General features: G+C 35.9%; 1 protein-coding gene across 4 annotated transcripts; it reads left to right on the top strand.

Moving 5' to 3' along the window:
- The first annotated feature begins 1,715 nt into the window (after positions 1 to 1,715).
- NTS (neurotensin) lies at positions 1,716 to 21,555 on the top strand. Of its 4 annotated transcripts, none has more exons than XM_051770076.1 (5): positions 1,716 to 1,734; positions 2,461 to 2,538; positions 6,601 to 6,662; positions 12,820 to 13,044; positions 14,451 to 14,820. In XM_051770076.1, the coding sequence occupies exons 2-5, from the start codon at positions 2,478 to 2,480 to the stop codon at positions 14,595 to 14,597; spliced, it is 495 nt and encodes a 164-aa protein (XP_051626036.1). In that variant the 5' UTR covers positions 1,716 to 1,734; positions 2,461 to 2,477; the 3' UTR covers positions 14,598 to 14,820. The 4 variants fall into 4 exon arrangements, with proteins under 4 accessions (XP_051626036.1, XP_051626033.1, XP_051626034.1 ...); XM_051770074.1 differs by lacking the exon at positions 1,716 to 1,734 and adding an exon at positions 21,341 to 21,555 and having other exon boundaries at positions 2,260 to 2,538; positions 14,451 to 14,633; XM_051770075.1 differs by lacking the exon at positions 1,716 to 1,734 and adding an exon at positions 2,272 to 2,318.
- Positions 21,556 to 27,473: the final 5,918 nt, after the last annotated feature.

The following is a 27,473-nucleotide window of genomic DNA, read 5'->3' as shown; positions in this document are numbered from 1 at the left end:
TAAATAAAGGAGCCTCTGAGAAACAGAAGATAGTTGAGTTTTATCAAGAAAAAAATGTAACTGTCCAAGCGCAGTTGTGCCTGATCCGGGGGACTTGAAGATAATATGTCAAGAATAGCATGGTCAGAAAGCAAAGATTTTCAGCACTGAAGTTTCTGCCTTGACAGTTTCCAAGAAAAAAAAAAAGTGAAAACAAAACAATGAAAAAAAGATTATGGCTCATAACATACCATACATTTATCCTCTGAAATCACTAGTAATTATTAACTCAGAAAAAAAAAAAAAGAAAAAGAAGCAGCAATTAGGTGATCAGAGATTTTAATGGCAGGATAAATGGAAATTACTCTCTTCCTGGCAAAAAAAGTAAAATTCATTCCTTTAAATTCCAGTTACATAAGAATATGGGTAATTAGACTATTGAAGAAATCTGTGACAGGCAGTAGGCACTAGAAAATATCTATGAAATATGATTCTCATTCATAGAGCTTTCTGGACTCTTGAACACCCACAGAGAAAAATCAGCTGCAGATTGGTCTTTCTACATCATAGAAATAATAGAAAATAGAACTAGAGGGAAGTGTGAGTGGTTAGCTAATCTAACCTCAGTGCTAAGGCAGATGAGTGACAGCTGAAACTTTCTGGTAGACTAGCACAGGCCATACAATGTACTAAATGTGTTTTGAGGATTTTGTTTGTTTGTTTTTAATTTCTCTCCCAGTAGTACAGAAAGATGTACTATATGCAAAAAATGTGTTCTTAAAACAGCTAGTACCATGGCAATGCACTGAACTTCATTTCTGTCTGTATTTATTTGACCATAAACCAAATCAACATTTAAATTTAAATTCTGTTGTACTGCAAAAGTTGTTTAAATGAAGAAAGAATTCAATTAATTAAACTTTTCTTGCCAAGTGTTCTTCATGACAGGATTTTGAAAATTCTGTGTGTTTTCTTTTTCTGTGACACCTATTCAGTCACAGAGGGTGCAGGAAGAAAGCAACACCCGTCTTTGCTCTTTGCATTTTAAAGGAACCTTTCTGTGGTAAAGAGCACGTCCACGACAGAACAATCTACTCTCGGAGTGTGTTCCTACCTACCTACGTGTGCCATGTGTATCTGCCCTTAAGTGTATTCAAAGGGACCGAAATGTTCTGTATTGTGGTATCTGCATTCAACATATGGAGCATTTGTGTGTATCTGGAGGGGAAAAAAAAAAAAGGAAAAAAAAACAACCAAAAAAAACCTAAACCAAACCACACAAAACAAAAAAATACCCATAGCAAAAGCAGTAGCGCAATGGAGGTTGACGCCAGTCTTCAGTTTTACGGTTTTATACCCACACGTTAGAGATTACCCTGCCCTCACCTTCGGGTCATTTCCCTGGGCTTTACGGCTCATCTGCTGAGAGCTGGACGGCAGGAGAGCCCGGCTCCGGGGCTCGCACGGAGGGCTGGGCGTGCGGTAGAGAGACGGGGGACCCCGCGCCCCCCAGCACGCTCCCCCTTCCGAGGTAGGGCGAGCCCGCCCCGCCGCCGCCCTGCCTCCGCCTGGGGTCCCTGCTCTGACCTCCGGGTGCTCTGCACGGAGCCTGTTCTGTGCGGGGCGTTGAGGAAGGATACCTAGTGTAAAAATCAGCCGGGAAAAGCGCATCTTGAGAGAAACGTCTCCTAGGAGCGCTCACTCTCTTGAAACCGCAGCGGGTGGCTGTGGCAAGCGCTCTTCAGAAGTAATAGGGTCGGGTATCGTGATTTTTTGTTCATCTATGACTGACTCTATCAAGTGACTTTCCATGCAACACCCCTTCCCATGGTCTGAGTTATATCCCTACCGTACCCCATGTCACACGTTCCCTGCACATCCCCGTTTTAGCACCCCTGCCCATCAGCAGTGTGCGATTCTCTCCCTGGTTGTTTCCCTCGCTATCGGGAAAGGTTCTACAGATGAAAGACAAAGCGCATCAGGCGTCAACCGAAGGAGGACCGCCCCTGGCCCCGCGCCGGGGGACCGAGCACCCGAGGAAACTTTTTCTTTTTCTTTTTTTTTTTTTTTTTTTTTTTTTGTTAATAATAATAATAGAAAAATTAAATGGGGACCGTTCCAGACCACAGGATAGTTCCCTTTCGGGAAAAGCCCGCGCGGGGCGCGCCCCGCGGCGGTGGGTGCGGGGGCTCGCCGTGCGTCAGGCACAGAGTGGCGTCAGCGGAGAAGGGGCAGCGGGAGGGGGCACGGGGTATGGGGGGAGGAGGGAGGGATCTTCGTCAGGAGGCGACGGCGGCACCGCTGTGACATCACCCCGCGGCTTATATAGTTGGGGAAGGGTCTGTGTCCCCCGTCTGGTGCCTGCAGCCGCCCGACAGCACGCGTGCGGAGGGCGTGGAGCGGCGGGGCTCTCTCTGTCTCTCTCTCTCTCTGTCTCTCTCTCTCCGTCTCTCCTCAGGATTTATGGACTTTACTTTCTAGAGGGCGGCGCGACAAGGATGAGAGTCCAGCTAGTGTGCGTGGTGCTGCTGGCCCTGGCCTCCTGCAGCCTCTGCTCAGGTAAGTCCCCGCCGCCGCCCTGCACCGGGTCCGACCGGGCGCGCCCCGCACCGCCCGTCCCCGAAGTCCCCCGACCACTCGGCACTGAATACTCCCGGAGCTGTAAGAGAGACCTAAAGAAAAGAGGTGAAGTCGCTTCGGGCTCCCCCAGCTGTCCCCGGTAGGCGCCCGGGAGCTGTCTCTAGTAACGGGCTCCGGCCAGCATCATGATTTATATTACTCCCGTAACTTTCTCCCTTCATATAAGCCCTTCCTTCTCACGGCATCCATGTCATGGAAGTAACTGTGGACTAGTCATTGGAGATACAAATCAGTGTAGACCATCTGCTTGGTTGCGCTACCTCATTCGTGGTTCATTGAATATCATGTATTTCAAATTATGATAGAAATTATGATTTCTGCAACTCATGAATAGCTGCTGTAATCCAAATCAACATGAATATGTATACACTTTTGTCACTTTTTAGAGAGAGAAATACAGTTTTATTATGTGGGGAAAAAATTGCTAGCAATTGATCTGAAATTTTGGTCAAAAAATGCTGAAGCAGATGCAGATGACAAAACAGGAAGGTCAATGTAAATACACTTCTTCTCCTAGAGTAACTGCTTTAGAAACTCAAAAGGAGTTAAAATGCACTGCCTGCTCCTTTGGAAAATGATATCTCTGAATATGTAGCATTTATATCCCAAATTTATGACAAAAAATGGGTACACACAGGTGTACAGACAGACAGGAAGCAGAATAGCCTTAAAAATACACTCTTAACTAACTTTTGAATTACTTTGATTTTTAACTCCACAAAATTTAGTGAGCAAATTTACAAACATCTTCACTTTTCAACTTCAGTATTCAGGAGGACTCAGAAATCCTAATTCTTCCTTTAGCTGAAAGTTTTCAATTTGTATTCCCTGCAGAAGAAAAATGTAACACATGTAATACCTGCATTTTATCACAGTTTAAATGTAATCATTTTGTATATTGTAGAGAACTGGGGATCTTAGCGACAAGGCTTAACATTGATTTTTTTTCTCCCCATTTATTTGAAGCTTTTTAAACAAATTCCTCTAGTATTTTCAATGAGGCAGATTCAAATTTAATTCTTTGTAGAGCCTAAATGAAAGCCCATTAATGTAAAAAATTTCAGTGGAAAGTAAAATAGGTTCATAAAAGAAAAAAGCAAAAGCAGAAGCAAAATTGTATGTGTAAATAACATTGACGGTTTATTTGCTTGAAAATTTGAAATTATTTTAAAATGAGAAATGCTACAGAGAAGTTTGTGTGAAGGAGCCTAAATCAGTTTTAACTAAAATGGTCAGTTATGTCAAATGATGGTTAATTTTAATTTGCTTTTGAAAACGTTTGCCATCAGTGTGTTACTGTAGAATGTAACTGTTCCTGTAAAATATGAATATATGAATAGAAACTTTTTCTTGTCAGTAGAATCAAGAAGACATCAAACTGTTTGGATTTCCCTCTGATTTGAATGATAATGCATGACCAGACTTCTTATACATTGATCTCTGAGACCCTGTTCCTTTTATGCTTTTGCTCATTGTCCACCTCTTTCACTCCTGAATTACCTGGACGTGCTTCCTTCTCTATACCTACCCACTTTCCACAGCTGCAGCTACCTTCCAACCTTAATGGTGTGGAAGCTATCTTACATCCTTTATAGAATATAAAAACCAGATGTTAATCAGACACAAGCCCTTTTACTGCTCTCGGCAGGCATGACCCAGGACACCACAAATCATGATGCTATCATTGTGTGTGCTGCTCACCTGTTCACAGCAGCTGCTAACAGTGGTAGAAATTCACCCGAGGTGATCTCGTGCTGCCAGCTGAAATTTGGGTAGTGGCGAAGCAATTAAGAAGTCAGGTAAAACTGACAAGCATTGCTGCTGGAAGGAAGAAAAAGGAATTAGGTTGGAGAATAGTTACTAGTGACTTGCTATAATACTGATCTACAACTAGTCTTATTTAATATGAAAATGTTAAATATTAAATAAAACTGGTTGTAGATTAGTATTACAGCAAGTTACATCAATGCAATAACTTCAATGCAAAAAATAATGAATGAATGTATTGTGTTGGTAATGCAGAGGTGAGCAGGAGCATCCCTAGAGAGGAATGGGATATGCGTAACTCACAGAAGTTTTTGACGACCTAAATAATTGAACTGAGAAGCAGTGCAACAATACAAAATGCAGTAGCTTACGAATAATACAAATTCCCGTTAAAAGATCCTTTTAATCAAAGCACAGCCAGTGCTGAGGAAATAAAAGACTTGATCATATTGTCTAGTCTCTTTTTTTTATGTGTATGTGTGAGATACTGAAGTTTTTCAGCCATGAAAAACAAATAATATACAAAAATATGTAAGAGAGCTATCCTCTGTAGCTAGTGGTAAGCATTAAGGTTGTTAAGTGTTGAGGTTTCTGATTCAAACTGTACTGTGCTCTCTTGAGAACACATCAGGCACAGAGGAGGGCTGGTCTGATGAGCTGGAGAATACAAGGCTATTACAAGAGAGAAAAATAAGTGAGAGTCCCATAACTCGGGGCATAGTCTTTCAGTGAAACATTTATGGGATTTCCAGGGGAATGCTTTATGCTCAAAAAGGCATAGTGATCTTGCACTGGTCTTTGCTGATCATCGTGTAAGCACTCACCAAAAATCTAAGCTGGGAAGAGCTGTGATTCCTCTGAAAAAATATTACAAATAGAAATGTATCATTTTTAGTGTATGAATTTATATACATACCATGAATAAATTTGTAATTAGAAATAAGTTAGGCTTGGAATTAGAAGAAAGTGAATAAACATTGATAGTTTTGAAAAATTTCCTGAAGAAGAAACGCAGTGATGGTAGTGGTAAGATCTATCAAGATTGAGCATGGTTGATTTCTAAGAGCATAAAAATGGCTTCTGTGCTAACAGAAACCTGTGACAGATTAGCATATATTTGTGTATAAGGTCCCTTACAATCTCATATTCTGGGAAAGGTAGTGACACAACATGGTGATGATCTCTGAAATGAAGTCATAGACAGAATCTATACCCAGATTCAGTAGTAGGGTGTTACATACCAACAGCATTGATCATTTTAATGAAAGTGAGATGTGAGTTATATAAATATCGAATAGATTGTGGTTTAGTTTGGTTTGAAATATTAGTGTATTGTTTGGCTTTAGGGCTGCTAGTATTCCAGGAAAGCTAAAAGCTATATGAAACACTGTTTCACTTAAAGACTGAGGACTGATTTCTGTATATTTCTCCTTTTTGAGCTGTGATTGCTACTACATTTTCAAGGCACCAGATCTTCATTATGATTCTTTACAGCACAAATAAGAAATGTATGTGTCTGTTTTCTCTTTGTACAACAATTTTACCCTTTTCACCAAATCACAGGTCTTGTGAGTCTACTGAACTATTAAAGATCAATTAAATTAGTAAAGAAAATCCGAAGACTGCCACACAGAATGTTTTCTTTTTGTATGTGCACTGTCAAGATCTTGTATCACAAACTGGTCAAGCTCAGTTCCCTCATATCAATAAAAATAGCCTTAATTCAACTCAGAATAAACAAGACTATTAATTATTAATCAGGTAATCATTACTGCCATTCACCTAAATGCTTAGCTGCTACTTAAATAAATATTATTTAAAAATAAATATGCAAATTCTTCTTCCACAGTAAGAAGAGGTAACAAATTATTATTATGAAAATCAAAATGATTTTGAATGAAGAATATTGCAGCAGTTTTTTTTTACTGAAAGGACTCCACTTTAATGGCCTGTCCACCATTGATTTGAGATTAGTGAACTGTTTCATTCACCTCAATAAGCTTGACCGTGCTTTAAAAAGGTAGTAAGTATCATTTTTAACATAATGTTGTCATTACCTGAAGACTCTTCACCATCCCTCTAGGTCATTTTGCTGTGGTTTTATCTAGGTTGTGCTTGTTTTTCAAAATTCATTGATATAAGTTTTGTATACTGAATTGAAATGTCCATGATTTGTGATCAAATAATAAACATATGTTTCTGGTTTATTCCCAGATTCAGAAGAGGAAATGAAAGCATTAGAAGCAGATTTATTGACCAATATGTACACATCAAAGGTAATTATTTTTCCTCTTTTAGCTGACGGGGAGGGAGCAAAAGAATTCTCATTACAAACCCAGAAGTCTTTGGACAAAATAATAACCTGTGGTCTAGACCAAGAAGTTCAGTGTTAGGTTTTGCTTTGGTGCAAGATTTCCTCCAGTTCAAAGGAAATTTAAAGGTGTTGATGTGACACAATAAATGTGTTCCTCACATGTACACTGGTACTTTCATTAAACTGTCAAAACTGTGTTATGTGCAGAGATGTAAATTTATATGAGGAAACGTGTTTCCAATATGATTATGCCTGATGAAAGCTAAATTAACCTTGAGTCAAATCTGTAAGTGTTATTTTCATGCAGAACTTTTCCTATATATATATAAAATTAGGACAGTCGTAAAGCAAAAATTGTTAATACATATGCTGATTTTGATTTAAGAATTTAATCATAGTGTTAGTACAGGAACATGAGGACATGACTGTGAAAATATTAACCTGATAAATGGTATTTCCTTGCTAAGTTGCCAGACTGTGAATGATCTACATGTTTCTTAACACAAAAAGATAAAAAATCAGTTAAACCTCATATTGACAAGGTGAAGCAGCAAGTGTTGCTCATATGTATTGAACAGGTTAATAGACAAATAATTTCTTAACCTTATTATTTTCCACAAATGATTTAAGAAATATATATGTCTGATATACCTTCAGCAATATATTAAAGAACAAACCCTGAAAAAAGTGCCATGGGTTTAAGGGTGAATATTTTAATTCATTGTTCCAATGAAGTTCACGTGGTGCTTAAATTTAATAGAAAATTAAATGAGAAATGAAAAATTTCTTCCAAAAAAAAGAGAGCTTCGTAAGCCAATGACTAGTTGAAGGTTAAGTACAATACCTGCCGGGAATGATTCTGCATTTACTGTATTTGCTTATATGTGAGCTTTTCCACAGAATTATTGAATAGACTAAAAGAAGAAATGAGACCAGAAAATAATTTTATTTTTTTTTATCTGGTTTGGCGGTTCTTAGGTTTCTATGTTCTTTAATGGCATGGTAAGTAACTTTAGATGACAAATAAACCTGTGTGCTATTCACTTTTCTAAGGTACAGAAAAATTTAATAGCTACTTTTTTTCTGTGGCATATTTAAATGTAGGAGGTTGACAAAAATAGTACTTTCTATGTGTGGCAAAGCATAGTATGCCCTGGAAGGAAAACCTGCAGCTATCGGTATTTCTACTGCTGGCTTTAGTGGATCTGTGAACATAACTTCCACTTTTCCTCCCTCTCACCACAGAACACAAGCTCAGGTAACTCAAAATGCACAAATATATTGCACTGGTTGATGTGCAATAATGATGTCTTCCATAATACTCTCATGTTGTTTCATGTCATGTAGCTTGCTATTCAACTTCTTTATGGTATTTAATACCAATCAAGTGACACTTGATGTTGACAGAAGCAGTTGATTCATGCTGGGGACATTGCTTTAATTCTGCATTGTATTGCCTTAAATTACCATCTAAAATTCATTATTTTAGACAATATACATTGTCTTTTGGCATCAAAGTAAGGCATGGCAGAACTACTAAAAAGTATCCATCAACTTTTCTACAAGAGGTATACCACTATTACATTCATTACTAAAATGAATTTTTTTTTCCTCTTGTCCTCTGCCAGCTGTGTAATAGCTGTCTTGTGTTGTGCCAGAGATCTGATTCCAGTTGAGGGCAGTTACTGCTCAATTGCATTAACTGTCTTTGACACTGACTTTGTAATAAGCAGCAAAGGAAATCCTGACAATTTAAACAGCATTAAGATGGAAAAAAATATTGTTTACGAAAGCTCAGATTTAAAAGTGAAGCAAAGTGGATCATCACTTCTGGGTTTAGTATTTGACAGAAAAAAAGTCTGCCTCAGTAGGCACTTGTGAAATATATCATCAAGACTACTGCTAGGGCTTAAGCACATACCTTTTGCAGCATTCAGTAGTCTATCCAATATTGCAGGAAGAATTTCTGTATGCCTTTGATTTCACAAACGGCTGTCCAGTGTCTGCTGCCTTTTTCAAGATGCTCTTTAAAGTCATTCATATGGTGAATCACTCTCCATCCTTAAAGAAGTATGTCCGTGCTTATCATAACCTCTCTTCAACATTTGATAAAGTTTATCACCCTTCCCTGCTGTTACATCTTAAAGAAGATACAAAGAGCAAACAAGTCCCTAAAATGCTTTATCTGGCTTTTCTCTAAGATAAAATCCAAAAAGCCATGTGGAAGATCTGGTAAAATGACAAAACCTGATATGTCACAAATATGTGGATAGTTATCTCCTTCCTCTGCTTCGTATCAAATAGAAAACTCTATTCCTGTCAAAGGGATAACTCTATTCACAGCTTCCTAAATGCTTGCCTGAAAGCAGTAATTGCAAGAAGAATGTCCTGAACTCAAAAATGATTAAGTTCATTTGTTAATTGTGTCCCCCCCATGTTAATTATAGGGGAAAAAAATTTCCTTGAAGAGTATATCATCACCAGAATATACTCCACATTTGGGATCCCACCTGACTTAATTTTCTGAAGGCTTGGACCCTCTGAGCTTTTCATTGTTTTAGGATGCCTATTTCTGACTGTATTTGTCCAGAGAGTTTAGCCTTCTTGTCAGAAGAGCTACCTAGAAGTTACTGACTTCCTGACTTAGTCATCACTTGAAAATTCATTAGGTTTACAGGTATAAGTATACACCATGGAAGAACTTCAACTGTAACAGAACTCAATATTATATCTGATTAAACATAGAGAATATTTTTATTATTTCTATCGTTACAATCTGAACACAATTCAGCTACTATTCTGGAAAGGAACCATAGAGATCCTACACTAGCTTGGGCTTTTTACTTGATTATGACTTCGTTTTTTATCTGCTTTCGCTACATAAAGAAAAGAATTTAAAAACCAGATAACTGTTTTTCTAAAAAAAATATAGCATTTGGGAGGTATGCATTATAATAAAAGAAGTGTCTTAAGCAAACTATCAGGAGTATCATTCAACCATAAATGGAAATAAAATATCATATAAATTATAACTTGGGAATCTTTTATCTTGCATAGGACAAACCTGTTGTCAAAGAACAAAATGTTCCCAAGCTCTTTTCAGTTTCTTTTATGATGTAAAATTCTCTTTCAAGATATATGAGATGTGGGAAATCATATATCCGAGTCTTTTTTCAAAAGCATGTTCAACAATGGAAATGCACACATCATGTTCACTTCAGCATTAATACCTTTTAAATTCTTGTTCATACTGCAGTCTCTTTTGTTCCTTCAGATCATTCCCAGATATTTTTCAAGTTAATCTTAAAAAATTGGTTCCATCTTGGCAGATAAGTGTTCCTTGTTCTCTTGTGTAGGTATTTTTCAAAACATGTCTTGAGCTACTGTAGTTGTTATTGCTTAGCCTTTGTGGAAAATATATCACATACTGGAAATTAACCTGAACATTTGGATTATCGTCATCTTAAACTGTGTTTTTATATATAATTTTAAGATAACTGCCTCAGAGATTTTTCATAATCTAAAAAGCAAAACTGTTTGATTTTCATGCTTGCTGTAATAGTGGAGAAGAAAAACAACATGACTGCTCTGTTCAGTGATTGGACATGACCTGGAAAACTCCTTGTTCAGTTAAAAAAACCCCAAAGTTTACTCTTGAGTGAAGTTCTTAATTGTTTATAGTCTCATCTTGTGAGCTGGTAGCAAGATAAGTCAGAAGCAGGTGTACCCAAGTAAAAATACTTCGAGGTGATATACGCATGTTATTAATAGGAATGAGACTCTCATCACAAAGTATACTTGCAGATGGTGCTGAAAAATTGTTTCCTCCTAACCTCATAAGTATCAGCTAAGACCAATTTCACCTAATGAAGTCTGCTATTTAAGTATTTTACTAATATACAGGGTAAAATTCTTTTAAACATAGACATGCATCAGGTTTTAGATCGAAAAGATTCTATATATTATGCAAAAAAGTATAAAAAATTTCCCTATCCTTTACTCTTCTCTTTTGCTCCCATCCATTGGAACATTTTTGGTTCTTTTTAACTCAGAAATCTCATTTGCTCATGTAGCACTGCCTTTAGATTTTATGCTCCATTGTAATTAAGCTGTTGCAGTGGTAGCTTGCATTTCTTTTGTATACCCAAGAGAGAAAAGTGCACTGGAAAAGCCTCCTCAATTGTCATAGAGAGCTCCATATTTTTATATTTCACAAATATTTTAAAACAGACTAAAGAACATTTTGAAATTGCAGTGGACGCTTTTCCCTAGTTTATCTTCTGTTAATAAAATTAGATATTTTGCAAAGAGAGTAATTTTATTTGAACCTGTCACATATTTTCAAATAATTTGATAGACTAACTTGGGCACTTAGATGGGACAACAGATGAGCTTAATGTAAACAGTATAGAACCAATTACAAGCTTCCAAATAAGATTTGAGATTTGCTTTCTTCTTAGCTTCAAAACAAAATACTCTTTCCTTATTCTTTCTGAACCTTCTCAGGAATCTAGGAACACAGTGTGGTTCTATTCTAAAGGGGCTAAATCATTCTCATTTTGAAAGGCATGTGTGTATCAGAGGTATATCGGAGTAATGATCATGGCCAAAAGGGAATTTTTTTTATCTGTTGCTAATAGTGATGCCAGCTGTTCTTGTTTCTTCCTCTTTCCTCTCAATTTTCTTTCTTCTCCTTCAAAAAATAGGAAAGTGTGGTGAATATAAATTATTCATAAATATATTTATATTTGTAAATATATTTATATTTATAAATAAATCTTGAATGCAATGCCCCTTTGTTAGGAAGGTGTTCTAAAGAAACAGATTATGTAATTACCCGATGTTCAGATAAGTAAGCACTGCATCCACACTCTCAATCAGTGCTGTCAAGTATGAAAGGCAATGTCTGTTTTAGTGTAATACCTATATTTAACTCAGGACATCCAAGAAAGGAAGCAACCACATTTCAGTTCATAGGTAAAGTCTAATCCTAATGTGCACATCAAGGCAGTCCTTGCCAGTAATAAATAGGAATTTGCTATTTGACTTGATTGGAGATTGCTGTATCACCAGTAGTAGTTTAAGGAAACTAATTTTTCTACTAACCACTAAAAGGAACACAATATGAAAGAAATAATTAATAGTGGGAGAACAAAGAAAGTGGCAAAGACATGAAAAGCAATTCATGAGGTAGAAATACACTTTTTCACTTACTTTTTTTTCTATTGATAACCAAAATAGAAGAAGATGATTGCCACAACTGCTTGGAAAGAACAATACCAATAAAAAAGTAAAATTAAGATTCTCAAAATTTTTTAGAAGTGTTTAAAAGTTAAATAGCTCATAAATAATGTAAGGTACTGGAACAAGCAAAATTTGAGACAAACCGTGATGAAATTTCTTTAATGTCTCTGGGCAGGTTCATTATGGACCACCTAAATATAGTTTGCAGTTTTTCAGTCTAGTTACCAAGTCAGGAATACTTTTTTTGCACAGGTCTGTTTTATCTTTGCTCCATCTTCCTCTAAGCCTGTAGCTTCAACTAACATCTCCCAGGCTCTTGACTCTCCAGCATCCAAAACTCCTGGGGCTTACAAATTCCATAACTTCAGACCCAGCCTCATCAGACAGATTGTGCCAGGGCAGGGACTCCTTTCCTTTTCTCAGGGAATTTTGAAATGACTGGTATTTGTTCTGAACTGGGGAGGAGCATCTAGTTAACCACAGGCATCCAGCTTGCATTCCAGAACTGGGAATTTATCTGGTGGGTTTGATTCATTGTCCTTATTTGCATCTGCGACTTTATATTATATTAATTTCCATCTATGTTTTGTTTGCACCTGTGCAGAATGGCTATGAAATGCTGTCATTCTGGTTTGGTAGCAGTTTAGTTTTTTCATCATGTTTCTCTACCTGCAGGGTAAGGCTTTGGGGAAGCAGAATTAGTGTGCTTAGTAAATGAGCTGTCCTAAGTTCAGTACTCTATAATTATTGTCTAAAAGTTGACCAGATGAAAAGTACTTCAGAAATACAAACTTGCTCCTAACAAAATGTCTGAATATTGCACATGATTACTAAAAAGCCAAAACACATTAAATAGTGGGTATTTTTATTTTCAGATTAACAGAGCAAAACTTCCTTACTGGAAAATGACCCTGCTAAATGTCTGCAATCTTGTCAACAACCTAAACAACCAAGTGGGAGAGACAGTAGAGGTAGATGAAGAGGATCTCGTTTCAGGAAGACAGCTTCCCTCTCCTCTGGATGGCTTCAGCTTGGAAGCAATGCTGACAGTATATCAACTCCAAAAATTTTGCCACAGCAGAGCCTTTCAGCATTGGGAGGTAAAAAAACCTGTCACAAATGCATGTTTTAAATACTGTTAAACTCTCTGGCTCTATTTTTAGTGGTGTTGTAAAATCCATATCCATCTGACCTCCATCACATTGTCTGAGCTTTCCTTCCTTTTTTTATATTCTCTAATACCTCTAGTATGCCTCTTTTAATAAGAGTTGAGAATTAGTGCAGTTTCTGATGAGCTGAGTGTATGTTTCTTATAACAACTCATGGATAAATGAGAACTTTTCTTAGCTGGATACTTTCTCTGTTCTTTGTAGCCATTCCAAATAACCAAACAAACACATGAAAGTAATCTCTATGCCAGAATACATAATTAATATCTGCTTAACAGTTGTGAAGTTACTCACATTTATTGAGGCATAAATAAATGCAGTCAGTATTTTTGTTTTAAGACCCTAAGGCAAACTGGATTCAAAATGCATGGACACAGACCCATGTGTACATACCATTTTGCTTGGTACTCTGGGTTTCATATCAGTGCTAGGAAACTGGCAGCAACGTAACTTGTGCTTTTTGTTTCCCTGCACCTAAAGAGGGCCCTGGAAGTTGACATTGTGACTGTATGAAAATTACTGCTCTTAAATAGGGATTGTTTGTAGTCCATTTGTGATATTTGTTGTAGTGCAATGATCACACAGAAGCACACTAGGTACAATCCTCTTGTGTCGTTAAATAATACACTAAAAGCTGCTTTGTGTAGCTAAAAAAGAGATCTCAGTGTCACTCCTTACTTTCCAGTAAACCAGATTTCTTCAGCTATCTCAGCTTCACAGACAGTCTTATAGAGGAAGCTCTGTATAAAATAGGTTTATTCTAAATCCTCATATTTGCTGAGACAATTCATACAAAAGACTGCAACATCTTTGAGAACTCCCAAATAAAACTAAAAATGCAATTATATATACAAGTTCAATTTGCAAAATTTTGGCTTCTTGTGCTTTATTTAATTTCTAATTTGTTTATTACACATTTTGATTTTTTGGCTGTAGAAAGTTGCAGATTAAAATATTGCTCAAAAGCTGAAACCAGAAAGGAGTGCAGGTGTTTAGCCTAAATGAGTGACTACAGACTGACAATCATTAGGAAGTTTTCAGTAAATTTGAGTTTTAGTGCAAGGAGGATATACTAGCTTTTCTCTCTAGTCAAAACCAGTGATCTCATTTGTTTCAGTGGAATTTAAATATCATCTCTGTAGGGCTCAGCTGATCTTTAGCTTGATCTTAGGTTTGTGTCTTGAGTTTTGTCTTTTTTTTTTTTTAACCCTGCAACTATTGTAGTAAAGATTTTTTTGGTGGCATATGTAAAGTATTTTTTAAAAATTTCTAGGAACTTATAATCTTCATTACCAAAAAAAACCTGATAACATGGTGTCTCTTCTTGCATCTTACAGTTACTTCAGCAAGATGCTTTTGATCTAGAGAACTCAAGCCAAGAAAAAGAAATAATGAAGAGAAAAAATCCCTATATTCTGAAACGGCAGCTACATGTGAACAAAGCTAGAAGACCATACATACTGAAGAGAAGTTCATATTACTGATGCAGCAGAAGAAAACAATGTATATTTAGTTTATAGGTAACTGTGTATTATGGTTATCTTATCTAAATCTAAAATCATACTTGTGTGAAAATATACTATGGAAAATCAAGATGATAACATAGCTGTGTCTTTTTTGCAATTGCTGTTTCTTGATTGTGAATTTTTCCTACTTGAGATTAATTGGACTAATACATTTGCAAATAAAACTAGTTTTTAAGCATGATGTATTGTACAAAACTGAGATTTCAACATACTTACAATAATCTTGTAGTCTTCTCCAATGTTATAAAGAACACCAACATAACACCAAGGAAATTGATATTGACCATAAATTCTACTGAGAATCTTACAATTTCTTAATGCAACATGTCAAACGTATATATGCTTGCAATTTTTTTATAATATGCTGGTAAGAACTGCCACAGTATTTTATGTATTAGCCATTAATTTATTAGGGAATAGGTCTAAGGAAGGAAGGGAATACTATCAACTAACTGCTAAATGGCAACTTCAAAATTAATATTTTAAATAGTCTGCTTGTAAGTGAATTTTAAGTTCTTGACTTCTAACTTGCCACTAAAGACTAATTATTTAGGAAAACAGCACATAATGAGACTTTTAAAAAGTATGCTAGCGAAAACAAACCTAGATGTGCTTCAGAGTCTTGTGTATCACTAACTAAATAGTTTATTAAATCACTAAAAGAATTTACAGTGTTTACCTAATCTATGCATGCCCAGGAAAAAAAAAAAAAAAGACAAAAGCTAATTCATGTCCCAGTGTTGTCACTGTTAAAAATCAAAATAGTAATCTGATTACATGAGAAACTTGGGGAAGTATTCAAAAGATGAGTTGAAATTAAAACATCTTAAAGTTACAATTAAAAGGTATTTGCTTTCCTTACCTCTACAATTTTGTAATAATAGTCAATGTCAAGGTTTAAGACAGTCTTGGAGGCTAATTGAGAGGGAAGTTCACAGAATGGGAAAAATTGTTTTCAAGCGCAAGGAATCAATTTCCACCTGAAAATTACATATTTTCCATCTCTGTGGTGTGTGCTAAAGATTTGGGATCTCAATGATTCTGAGTTTCAGTCTGGAGGAAAACAGGCTGAAAGGACTGGGGGCCACAGCAACTATAAAAATAGAGGGATAGTGCAAGCCCTGTGAAGCCTGGATGCTCAGACCAAGAGGAAAAATGGGACAGACGTTGTTTTTGAAACCTTCCCTGCTTCCTGGCTGAAGTATTTTCTCAAAGCAATTCTGCAAAAACAAACAGATAAATAACCCCCCCGAACTATCCCCTAAACGCAACCATTTAAAAAACCCAAAAAACAAAACCACCCTCACCCTCCCCCCTCCAAAAAAAAAACCAGACCCAAAATCAAAAACAAAAAACTCTAAGAATTTCCAAATCCTCTCACAGATTAGATTTTCTGCCAATTATTATTAAACATATACAGGGATATACATAGAAAGAACATACCCATACCAATGGTTATACCAACTTTGTTACATGGGGAGGGATGGTTTTTTTGCAGTAAAATTTCTTTTCACTGTATTAAAACTAATTATATTTCCTTTTCTCAGTGCAAATATTATTAATCAGTTTATTCATTCAATAACCATTAAATGTATGCACTGACAAGATATAGCTGAGCATACACTAATTATTGTAATAATCACTATGACTTGAATACACCAAAGCACTTAAGCACATTCAGTCTCAGTATTTTAAATGCTAAATGCGCTTCAGGATTTTGCTTAAATAAGGTTCTAGTAAACTGATACCCTTCACTTTTTTCACAAAACTATCATATAACTAGACTGGAAACCCAGTATGGTCTCAAGTGGCTAACATTCTCTTTCCAACAGACCTATAAGATCCCTAGTCCTATTGTGGTTATTTTACATTCTGAATTATCTTTTGGTCTGAAATTACAAAGCAGAACAGAGGTTGTTCCAAAATTCACTGCTAGTAGTATATAAGGAAAAAAATAAAAAGAGACTTCAGATTGTTTTTTCATGAGAAACACAGAAGAATAAGACAAAAAAATAGGTTGCCATTATATTTTTCTCTCATGCTCGGTGTAAGAGTATAAGAGCTAAGAAAAAAAAAGTAAGGTAAGGTAATATGGTCTTCATATCTTCAATGTACACTTTTCAAAAACAAAACCACCCTTCCATGTTTCATTTTAGAGGTGATTTAGATATTCAGGGTGATGGCAGAGGACCTCAAATGATATTAACTGTTTCACCCTCATCTAGTGCTCCACGCTCAAGTTGGACTTACCTTGTGACTGTGTACTTGATCCCTGAAGTGCAGAGCTAACAGATTAGTCAGACTGGCTGAAAATGGCTTTAAATAACCCATTTCCTTTCAGCAGACTGTGAATCCACACACAGCCAGCTATTATGTGTCACTGGAGGAGGCAGAGGCTAAAGCATGTCAGGAAAGTGCATCTTGTCAGGTGTCCCTAGTCTCTGATGGAGGTGTCCAGGGACCTGCCAGAGGAATGGCATTCAGAGTGGCAGTCTGAACTAGATAAGGAAACAAAATCTATAATTGTAACATGGTCAGTTAAGCTACAAAAGTCAATGGTGGCAATTCAGCTTTTTGGTCACTCATGAAAAGCAAGCATAGCAACATTAAAATATTAGAAAACACACTTAAACCATAGAATTAAGCCAGGTACACAGAGCTGTTAAGCAAAATTTTGAAGTCTGGGAGACCTTTATTTGCTTCAAATCTCTCACTTCCTCCACATCAGGAGGAAGCAACAGCTTTCTTCTGATGACCTCTCTGCAGTGGAATTGCAGCCTTCCTTTAGCCTTCACTTTTGGATGATGGCAGCAAAAAAAAAAAAAAAAAAAACCAAAACAAGAAAGGCATGCTTATGCATATTTTTCTCTATTTTGTACGTCTTTCAGTGAGAACCTCAGAGTGCTTACCTTGTCCCTAGCTGTGCATTGGCTGCAAAATCAATGCTGTATTTGCTGCAACAATGAGTGCTGAATGAAGTTCAAGTAAGAAGAGGGTCTCACAGTATGTAAAGCTATTAATTCAGAAATTCAGACAGCTTCTTTTTTATCCGTTCCCTTCCCCTTCCCCTCCCCCTTCCCCTTCCTCTTCCCCTTTTTTTCCTGAAGCTCATAATTCCCTTAAGTTTAAAAATGTTATTTTGAAGAACATTAATTCAGATTACAGCCTTGGCTTAAAGAATGATATAGGAAATTTTGTTTTATAAAGGCAATTATTGAGAGATGTTCTGTCTTTCTCCATCTTTTCAGAGGAGCACATTATTCCTACATATTCAGTTGTTAACTTTTTATGAAGGTCATAGATGAATAATTATACCAATTATTCAGAAACTTCATACTGAATTATTTCTTAACCTCCTAAAATATTTGATATAGTCATACAAAGCAATTGCAGAAACTTCTCAATACTTTCTAATGTATAATTAAGTATATCTGAGATTTACTTTGATTTTTTACATTTTTTAAGGGTTCTAATCCAAAATATTACAACTACCCTATACAAGAAAAGTAAAACATAGAGAAATTAAAAATTTTATCACTTCTGATGCATGTAGGAATGTTATAATAATTTCTATTATCGAGGTTAAATGTGGTGATAGAGTAAGTCTTCAGTTCTTGAGTCTTGCTTGTGGTATATTATAAATTTTGCTGTTTTCTGTCTTTTATAAATGTAAACATTGTTCTATGTCTTAGGTAAGAATTTAATGGATGTACTGTGAACAAAGTAGATGAAATGTTGAGTTTTCAGATTAAGAGAGATTTAATTTTGCGATGTGTGATCATGACTGTGCCTCATACCCTATTCCTAGTAAGCACATATTGGACGCATAATTCGTTTTATCTTTATTCTTTTTCCCCAAGATTAGTTATCAGTTTGCACTATGGGGTGTCAAATTGAAAATACAAGCCACCACTATAATGATTGAGTTTTGGAGGGCAGAAAGAGAAACAGGTTCTTCTGAAATTCCCCAAAGTTCCAGACTGATCATTGATGTTCTCGATGTCCAAAATATTGGACTGACTGAAAGCAGTCAGAAAACTAGAGTTGCAGAGAACCTGTAAAATAAAGTCTACTCACTCTTGTGACATAGTGATAGAGTCAGAACGTGTATCTCGCTCTCCAGAAATCAAAAAAAGTGGAAGGGAGGAATTGACCTTCACAAGGAACCTAGGAAATGAAATTTTCATTGCTACCAAATCCAAGCATTCAGAATTTATGAGTTAGGCTGCAAAAACTTGCAAATAGGTAGATAGATGACAGACAGATACATAGACAGATAAGGAAATAAATATTCCTGACTTCTAAATAAAGTAATAAACACATGCCAAATAATTTTTATTTCTTTCCATTTACTGGACTTCCAGCGAGCATCTGAATCACATTTCTAAGTACTTCTATCAAGAGGTGCTAAAACACATTTGTTAATGTTTATTGCTACTGAAAATTGACATTCTCATCCAACCTTTTTAATCCAGCAGATGTCAGATTAAGACACACATAAAAGTATAATGTTCAGGATCAGATTTTAAAATTCAGATCCAGGATATATGGATGGGCCTACCAGACCAAACAATCAGATGGTGGAATAGAAAGAGCTTTGTGGTACCTCATTAGCTGGCAAGCTTTGACTGAATGGCTTGTCTCAGGCGGCAATACGGGAAAATGACATGCAACCCACCCAGGAACTTTGGGCTGAGTGTCAGCTATTAAGAAATATAAAGCCTTCAGTTTCTGAAGTTTTTGGGAACTCTTAGTTTCCCAAGTAAGACTTGCTTTGTCTGAGTAGATGAGAGTGTGTAGCTGATGTCTCAGGGCATGCCTCACTTCCTTTATATAGAAGGAAAAGATGGGACTATACAAAACTGGACTTGAATTATCAAGGAATAGCATTTATCTGAGTTCCCAGTGGGTCAAGTACTAGTCTTTTATTGTCACAAAAGTTACAGTGCACTCTTAGTCTAGAACCATTTCCTATTTTATTCTTGAAAAGCAATTGTAGGAATCTTTTGTAGGATACATTTCTCTTATGAATACATAAAGGGCTTCTCAGATTGTCTACACATTGCTTTAATAGATGAATGCCAGCAGCATGAAGACCTCTGTCCAGGTGCAGTGTCTTAAGCTGCTTAACAAAGTGTTAATGGTATGAGAATGAAAAACTGCTGGGCTTGTACACCAGTGAAGCTGATGTTAAGGATAGACTGGGAACATCCTAAAAGGCAATCTTGACATCATTGTTGCAGCTTTTTCAGATTCCTTATTTAAAAATCCAAACCGTATAATAGATTTTTGTAATCTAATATTTTAGAATTTAAGATTGTTTTCCCCCCACAGAAATTTAACTCAAAATGTAAAATAAATGTGTACACAAAAAAGGAAAGGCAGAAAGAAAGAAAGGAGGAAAGAAAGAAAAAGAAATAAACAAAGAAGAAGAAAGAAAGAAAAAGAAAGAAAGAAAGAAAGAAAAGAACTAATATGTGCTATATTGTGAATTATTTTCATAAAGTTTTCCCAGAGCAATATGACTTGGGAATCATTTTATCTGGAATGAATTGTATGATTCCTCCAAAATTTCTTTCCAAAACCATTGTTTACGTGTATTTAAAAAACCTCAACTTCCTAGAATCTTGTATTGTAAAACCTTTTATTGGGATGCAAAAAAAAAGACTTTTGTTGAATGAATAATCTAATCCCTGTGCTTAAAAAACAGTCATTCTTGTCCTTAAAAAATAAAAAAAAAATAAAATAAAAGAAAGATTTCTTATTTTATAGCAGATATAGAGAAGATCTTAGAAATAGTTTATTTAATAGCTTTTGCATGAATGAAATCTCTTGGTTGTTTTTATGTACTACCAAATCGTTAGGGTAGTTGTATAACAATATACTGTTGTAGTTGTTGTGTTTTGGTACCTTATATAATGATCTTTTAAATAAAGAACTGTTTGGAACAGACAACATGCCTTTTGTTCTGTTCAAAAAGAAGAAATCAAAAAAATAACACCACATGGAACAAATGTATATGTGCATGTACCCACAAATGAATGGTTTATTTAAATTGCTCTGAATTCTTTTCCAAAAAGTAACACTCAGCTGGCCATCTCTTTACATCCTTTGCACCCCCAAAGAAACAAAGACAGACAGAAAGTGTTTTAAGTAATTCCCTATTCCACAAAAGAATTTTGAACTAAGAAAACAATTAGAAAGCATTTTCAAATAGGCTTCATTATTGCTCATGATTGCATGTGGTAACACCTTAGTTTTTATGTTCTTTCCATAGTAATAAGATATTTTGAATGCTAGAATGATCTAAATCTAATGTTAACACCTGATACCATCTAACTCTAGCATAGAGAAGATTATACTTTAGGGAAAATTTACCTTTGTTTAGAGGGCTTAAATACAATGTGTTTCTTATTTCTAGTTAGTTAAATAGTTATTAATAAACTAAGGGGATTACTCTGTGAAAAGTCTGACAAATACATTGGTTTAATACTTATATCTTATTTAGGACAATGAAGAAGTCCAGGGACTGTCCTAATACAAACTAAGCCTTGGTAATAAAAGCTTGGTTGAAGTGTTACGGTACATGGACTCAGTTAACTTGAAAAGAATAAATTTAGCTTTTCATAATGTTTTTTCTTCTGTAACTTTGAGCTTTTTTTCTGTATTTCCATTCTTTGTCCATTCTGTTCTGTTAACAGGGCTCTGGTGTGTTGCTCCACTTATAAGAGACAGGATGCTCTCATAATTGAAGGGATTAGAGAAGGCAAAATAAAGTTGCTGCAGTAAACCCCAGTTCCTTTAGCCAAGTATGGAAGACGTCAGGATCCAAACCTAGAGGACTTCTGCATGGCTAGCACTCTAAATCAAGTTTCCTTTGAATGTTAACCATACTGAAAAAGAACAATAAAATATCTATTGAGAACCCACCCACCGTGTCCAGAAACTTAAATGATCTGGAATTGCTGATATTAGGCTTAGTGTAAAAACATCTGTAAGCCTACATTTCTCAACAACATGTTGTTGTGTCCTTGGCAGGGTGGGAGGTGAGGGTTTAGAGCTGTGGGAAATACCTTTGAGAAACATCTGAATCGCTGTGATACTTCAATGTGAGATCAAGGAGAAGCATTGGGAACCGTAGCTTTTCTCAGATTGTCTTTACAGATAGAAGCTTCGATAGAAACTCCAGAAATTTATATTCTCTGAAAGAAAGTAATCTGGAACTGATCTTTGAAACAATTAGAATTTCTTCATGTATTTAGCTTAGTTGTGGCAAATGAGACACTCTACTTCAAGACATGGTGGACTGACCTGGACCTGAAATCCATGTTTCTGTGAATTGGGTGGATATAGATTGATTATAAACAAGATGTCTTCTGAGCATTCAAAAAGGCAGAAGGTATAAGAAGTAATGCTATGCTAAAACATTTTTTATGCCTTATTAGCAGCTTTCAGTACTGCGTGAAGAAACATAATGTACTATTTGCAACACTTTCCAAGGCATATCTTGATGTGAAAGAAGGAGCTGACATTTACTGTGAAAAGTAAAGTCTTTATTTAGATAGAGAAAGTGTTAAAATATCTGAAGCATAGTGCTTACAAGCCTTATTTCTATTCACTTAAACACATCAGTGCTTTTCTGCTACAAGTGCATCTGCCCCTTTGGCAATGGGTGTGAATAAGAAATGATTGCTCAAATTCACTTATAGATATTCATTGAGACTGATAATATAGAAAGCTAAAGCTTATTAAAACAGTACAGCTTTGTACAACCAGTTGAAAGGATGTGAGGAAACCAGGAAAAGTCAAATAAATGGACAATATTTCTTTTGCTAATATATATACACACAGGAAGAAATTCTTTACTGTGGGGGTGGTGAGACTGCAACAGGTTGCCCAGAAAAGTTGAGGATACCCCATCCTTGAAAATGTTCAAGACCAGGTTGGATGGGGCTTTGAGCAATGTGGTGCAGTGAAAGGTATTCCTGCTTATGGCAGGGGACAATTGGAACTAGATGATCTTTATGGTCTCCTTCAACATAAACCGTCCTATGAGTCTATGATACACACAAGCATACATTAGTATGGGAAGACACTGCATACAATGTTCTCTGCCATATCTCTGTTAAGGTGTATCTCATCAAAAGAAGAGCTTTGCAGGGATGTTACTTGATTTTACTGGCCAGAAAAATGAATGTTTAGGCTTGTTTCATGTGGGGAAAAAAAAAGTAATATTAAAAAAATTCAGTAGTTTCTTAATTCTTTCTGTGTGTTAGCAGAGCTGACAAAAACTATGACCCGTAGCTGATCTCATCTGGTATGGCTGTGAGCTTCACAACTGGGAAGTAAGTGTGATCATCACCTTCCAACATTCAGGAAATCAACTCTATGTCCTGTACAGTCACACTGGACCTGACCTGAGCACCTAATTTGGAGTAGGAGAAAATGAAATGATTTGGTGACGAGAAGCCTCAGTCTTCTAAGGTACCAGTAGATATATAAAAACCCTCAGATATTGCAAAAGTGACAGGAGGGAAGCCTTCTGTAAGCTGGAAATGATTATTGGATAAAATAGCATAAGTGACTCAAAGAAAAAGTAAAGTAAATGGTTGCTATTAAAGCTAAATGAAGAAAATAGGTACAGAGAGAAAGCTGCTGTGTTGCTCCCCCCATAACATAACGAAAACTTCTTCAGAAATATATTGCCATCCTTTAAAGTTGCTTCCTTTCTGACACTGAGTACAAGATTACATCTGGCCTTTTCCAAGAATAAGAAAGACCAGGCTCTTACCTGTCTTCCTGGGATTGCCGAAAACAAATTTGTGAGAACCAGTATTTCAGTTTTCCTATTGAAGTGGCACCCAGTCAACAGTAGAGGGTGAAAACACACAAACCAGAATCTCATCTTGCTCTTTGAGAAGAGCAATCAATAGAAGAAGATACCACAGATATCCTAGTGCACTTATTTTTTTTTTAACTGTTATCTAGAAACTTGGTCCATTCTAAATTACAGGACATCAATAGTACTCCAAAAAATGGCAATTCCTTAATAGCATCCTGATTGGTACATGGATTGTAAAAGTATAGTTGCTAGAGAATTAAAAGTGTATGAAATTTCATGTTAAGTAACACAAACCACCATAGGAGTAGAAGACATCATCCAGGTCACTGAGTTCAATCCTTCACAGTTTTAGTCTGGCAAGTATTAGAGACTTCTCATGTGGAATTCATCTCATCAGAGTCAGATATCTAGGTCTAAGCTAGTTATGCAGACTTCCTCCATGCCTAATGAAGAGAGAGGAACTTTAGGAGAAAAATGCTGTATCAGGAATTATCTATCTGTAAACAAACAATCCACCTTGGACTAGGCACTCCAAATGTTATAAACATGCCATGTGCCTATACTGAGTCAAAGAAGTTTCTACCTACACAATGATCCTCATCAAATGAAAAATATGAGCCAGGAAAAGACATAACCCCTGAAAAAAAACTGAAAAAGAAGAAAGTAATATTTGAAGTAATAATCACCTCACTGGTCCTGGTGTCATGGAGATATTTATTGAGTGAGTGTTTGAGAGAACTATCAAAGATTTATAAAATATTTTGGAAATGAAAAGGGAAGAGATTTCAGATTAAATTATTTTAGATAAAATAATAAAATTTTAATAAAATTTAAATAATAATAATAAAATAATATAAAGGCTTATAATTATTGAATTAAAAATTAGATTCTCAGAACTAATAGAAATGTGGTTATGAGCATGTTATATAGTTGCAACTAAAGAAAACCTCATAGGCAATTTACATAAAGAAATGTTGAAAAAAATTTGCAGAGTGTGGAAAAATGAGGAAAGATTAAATATTTATTTCAAAAGATATTCTATGGAAATGTGTTTCCCCAGAGAGATTAGGTACAAGCTTATTTATATACATTGGCTTGATAATTTTTGTCACTGAAAAATGACAGGAAATCTTGAAAACCTTCTCTAGAAGGAAAGATGTCTTACAGGGTGTGACAGAATGTTGCATATATTTGAATCTTTATTCAATGGGTATTTGTGAATGTGCTGAAGTTTATATACTTTGAGAAATCTGTCTGTACAAAGAAGCTACTCACTCTTCTTTAAGTCGTCTTTATTATCGGTGCCATGAGATTGTTTTCCATTTTAAAGTGATTATAAAGGTTTTCCTTTTTTCCTGGTTGAGTCATGAACCTAAACTTTTGTAACCTAACATTTGTAATTCTGTTACTAGGAAAAAAAAGTGCTATTGAAGTTTTAGGCTGGCAATCACAATTTTCCTTCCAACAGTGTTTGTGATTACTGCTGATGTTTTGATCAGATTTTGCACAATACCAGTTGAAAATTCAAGATTTTATTTAATTTCAGAACCAGGGACTGGAGCTACAAAAGTTACATCTCTAATAAAAATTTTTGTAATATACTCTTTATTAGATATGCACTCTCTCTTTAAATCTTTAACAAAAAAAGGAGAGAGTGGTGAGTTGATGAATAGTCTGGACAAAAGAAGACAAGGAGGAAAGAAAGCAAGAGAGACAGACTATAACGGTAGGGCCCTTTCTCTTCTTCTACAGCAACTTAGTAAGCGTCACTGTCTTAGATCTGATTGTTGCAGGACACTGCTTTACCTTTTGCAAAGTAAGGAATTTTTCTGAAGTTGCTAATAGCTCTGCATGCCTGATTTTTATCAGGTCAGTCAAGACTGCTTTTTAGAAAACGGTGCTTTCTGCATGCTGCTATTTAGTCAAACTGTTTCAAACAGACAAGTTACAAACCATGGCAGCACATAAACTCTAAACTGTGACTGGAAAATTATTCATAGGTTTTAGATCAAATTCCCTGCCTTAAAAATATTTCAGGTCCATTTTCAGGAGCAAACAAAGTTATGAGTTAATAACAAAAGTTTCCATGACTCTTTTGCTCATCAGTTTCCCAAGCCATAGCGAATACTTGATTTTAACAGAAAAAAAAAGTGTGTTTTCCCTTCATTTTCTTTTTTGGATGGGGTAGATCAGTTCCTACTCTGGACTTGGGGAGATGAGCAGCAATAGAAGAAGCTTTTGTAGAGAATGCTACCAGTTCAGCTGTACTGTGTCATAGCAGCCAATTTGTAATCCAGAGTAAGTAGACCAAACGATGAGTTGCTGTTCATGATCAGTGGTCTTATGAGGATCTGTCTTACTGGTGACCACATAGATGAGGAGGTAACAATCAACATGGCAGAGAATAATTTGGTAGAGTTAGGAGTTTGAGCTGCTTCATATTTGGTACCAAAGGGTAGAATATCTGTTTTAATTATGTTTAGCTTCTGATACATTGACTTGCACATGAACACAGGATAATTAGAAAACAGTCCTGCTTGAAGTTTGCTTTTCAGATCCACATAGTTTAGGGTGGAGTATCAGGACTTGTGTTAAGCATCATGTTTCCAGGGACCCCAAAATCAGCCTCTGGAACTTAAAGATTAGCAAGCTGAACCCTTTTACTTATGAATGGATATCAAGGCATTGTCTGGAGAGACACAGTGAATAAAGAGTAGACAAAGCATTATATTTTCCCTTTTAAGTTTTTCCTTTGTTAAAACCAGTAACATGGAACTTCCATTCAGTTCAGAGGCTGAAATAACAGTGTCTCAATAAAAGACCTCTATTCTCAGATGCAAAGAGAAAGTTTTTAATGGGGAGACCTTTGGCAATTTTTTTTTTTTTTACTTTTAAGTGCTTAAATGTCTATGTATATGGATTCTAATACAATATACTACAATACTTGGAAATGAAGTGTAAGAGTATTAACTACCTCGAACATCACAGGTCACATCACTCCCTGCCACCAATACCCATGGCACTTGCAAGAAAAACTCATTCCTTGTAGGGGCTTCAAGATCCACTGTTTCTACCGAGTTACTCAGTTCTAGGACGTGTTAGGGCTTTTGATGTGACTTTATTCACATGCTCGTCTGTTCGCTGAGGCAATTGTTTCAGAATCAGTGGGAATCTTCTTGTATTGAAGCCAAGGCACATTTTAAGACAAAGTTAAGTCTTCCTTGATCTGATGTCAAGGCATTCAGAACATTCAGGAGTTATATAATGATATGTGCTTAAGGTTTAAGTATTTACTTGGGAATGCTCAGACCTTGCAACTAATCCACCACAAGGTGCACAGTATTGTATGTGAGACAGAGAGCAAAATATAACTAGTAAACTCTTTTAAGAAGAAACAGATGAAAACCATTTTGTCAGGAATGATTGCTGAAGTGGAATAGAAAGATATTAAAATATTTGATTAAAAATATAATAACTGTGATTTTTCTCTAAAAATCAATCATCAAAAATAAAGAAAATACTGGAAGAAAAGTCACTTTGCTAATGAAGAATTTCCCTTGCTTTTTAGGCATTGAGAAGAGAATGGTCTTCAGGAGTCTTTTCATTGCAATATACCACCATCTGGTGGAAGTAAAGAGAAAGACAAAGCTTTTGAGCCGTGAACCCGTCTTGAAAATTGGGAAGCGTTTGTTTCCTAGTATTGGCTGACTTCAGTGGGCTCGTGGGGCTTTAGTGCACCCGATCACTTAGAACCATGTACTTTTCACACTGTTCTATTCAGCTTATTTGCTTCATTTGTTTAGTTTTAAGAGAATCACTTTAAAGGGACTTAAGGATGTTCTTAAATCTAAATATACATTTCAGTATTTCTTAATATATCTGCTCTGTAAGACAGGAAAGAATTTTCCACTTAGTGATATAAAATACTTCCAAATACTTTGCTAAATATCAAGCAAGAGTTATCATATAGGCTATTCCTGTATATTCTAGGT

The sequence above is a fragment of the Manacus candei genome, unplaced genomic scaffold (genome assembly GCF_025592945.1).
Source record: "Manacus candei isolate 608988 ecotype Guabito, Panama unplaced genomic scaffold, ASM2559294v1 h1tg000114l, whole genome shotgun sequence".
Classification (NCBI taxonomy): domain Eukaryota; kingdom Metazoa; phylum Chordata; class Aves; order Passeriformes; family Pipridae; genus Manacus; species Manacus candei.
Note: the sequence above shows the minus strand (reverse complement) of the source record. Positions and strands in the feature narration are given on the sequence as shown.

Coding starts and splice junctions, on each gene's coding strand:
- NTS (XM_051770074.1), top strand. CDS start 2,478: ATGAGAGTCCAGCTAGTGTGCGTGGTGCTGCTGGCCCTGGCCTCCTGC. Junction 2,539..6,600: donor CTCCTGCAGCCTCTGCTCAG/GTAAGTCCCCGC, acceptor GTTTATTCCCAG/ATTCAGAAGAGGAAATGAAA. Junction 13,045..14,450: donor GAGCCTTTCAGCATTGGGAG/GTAAAAAAACCT, acceptor TGCATCTTACAG/TTACTTCAGCAAGATGCTTT.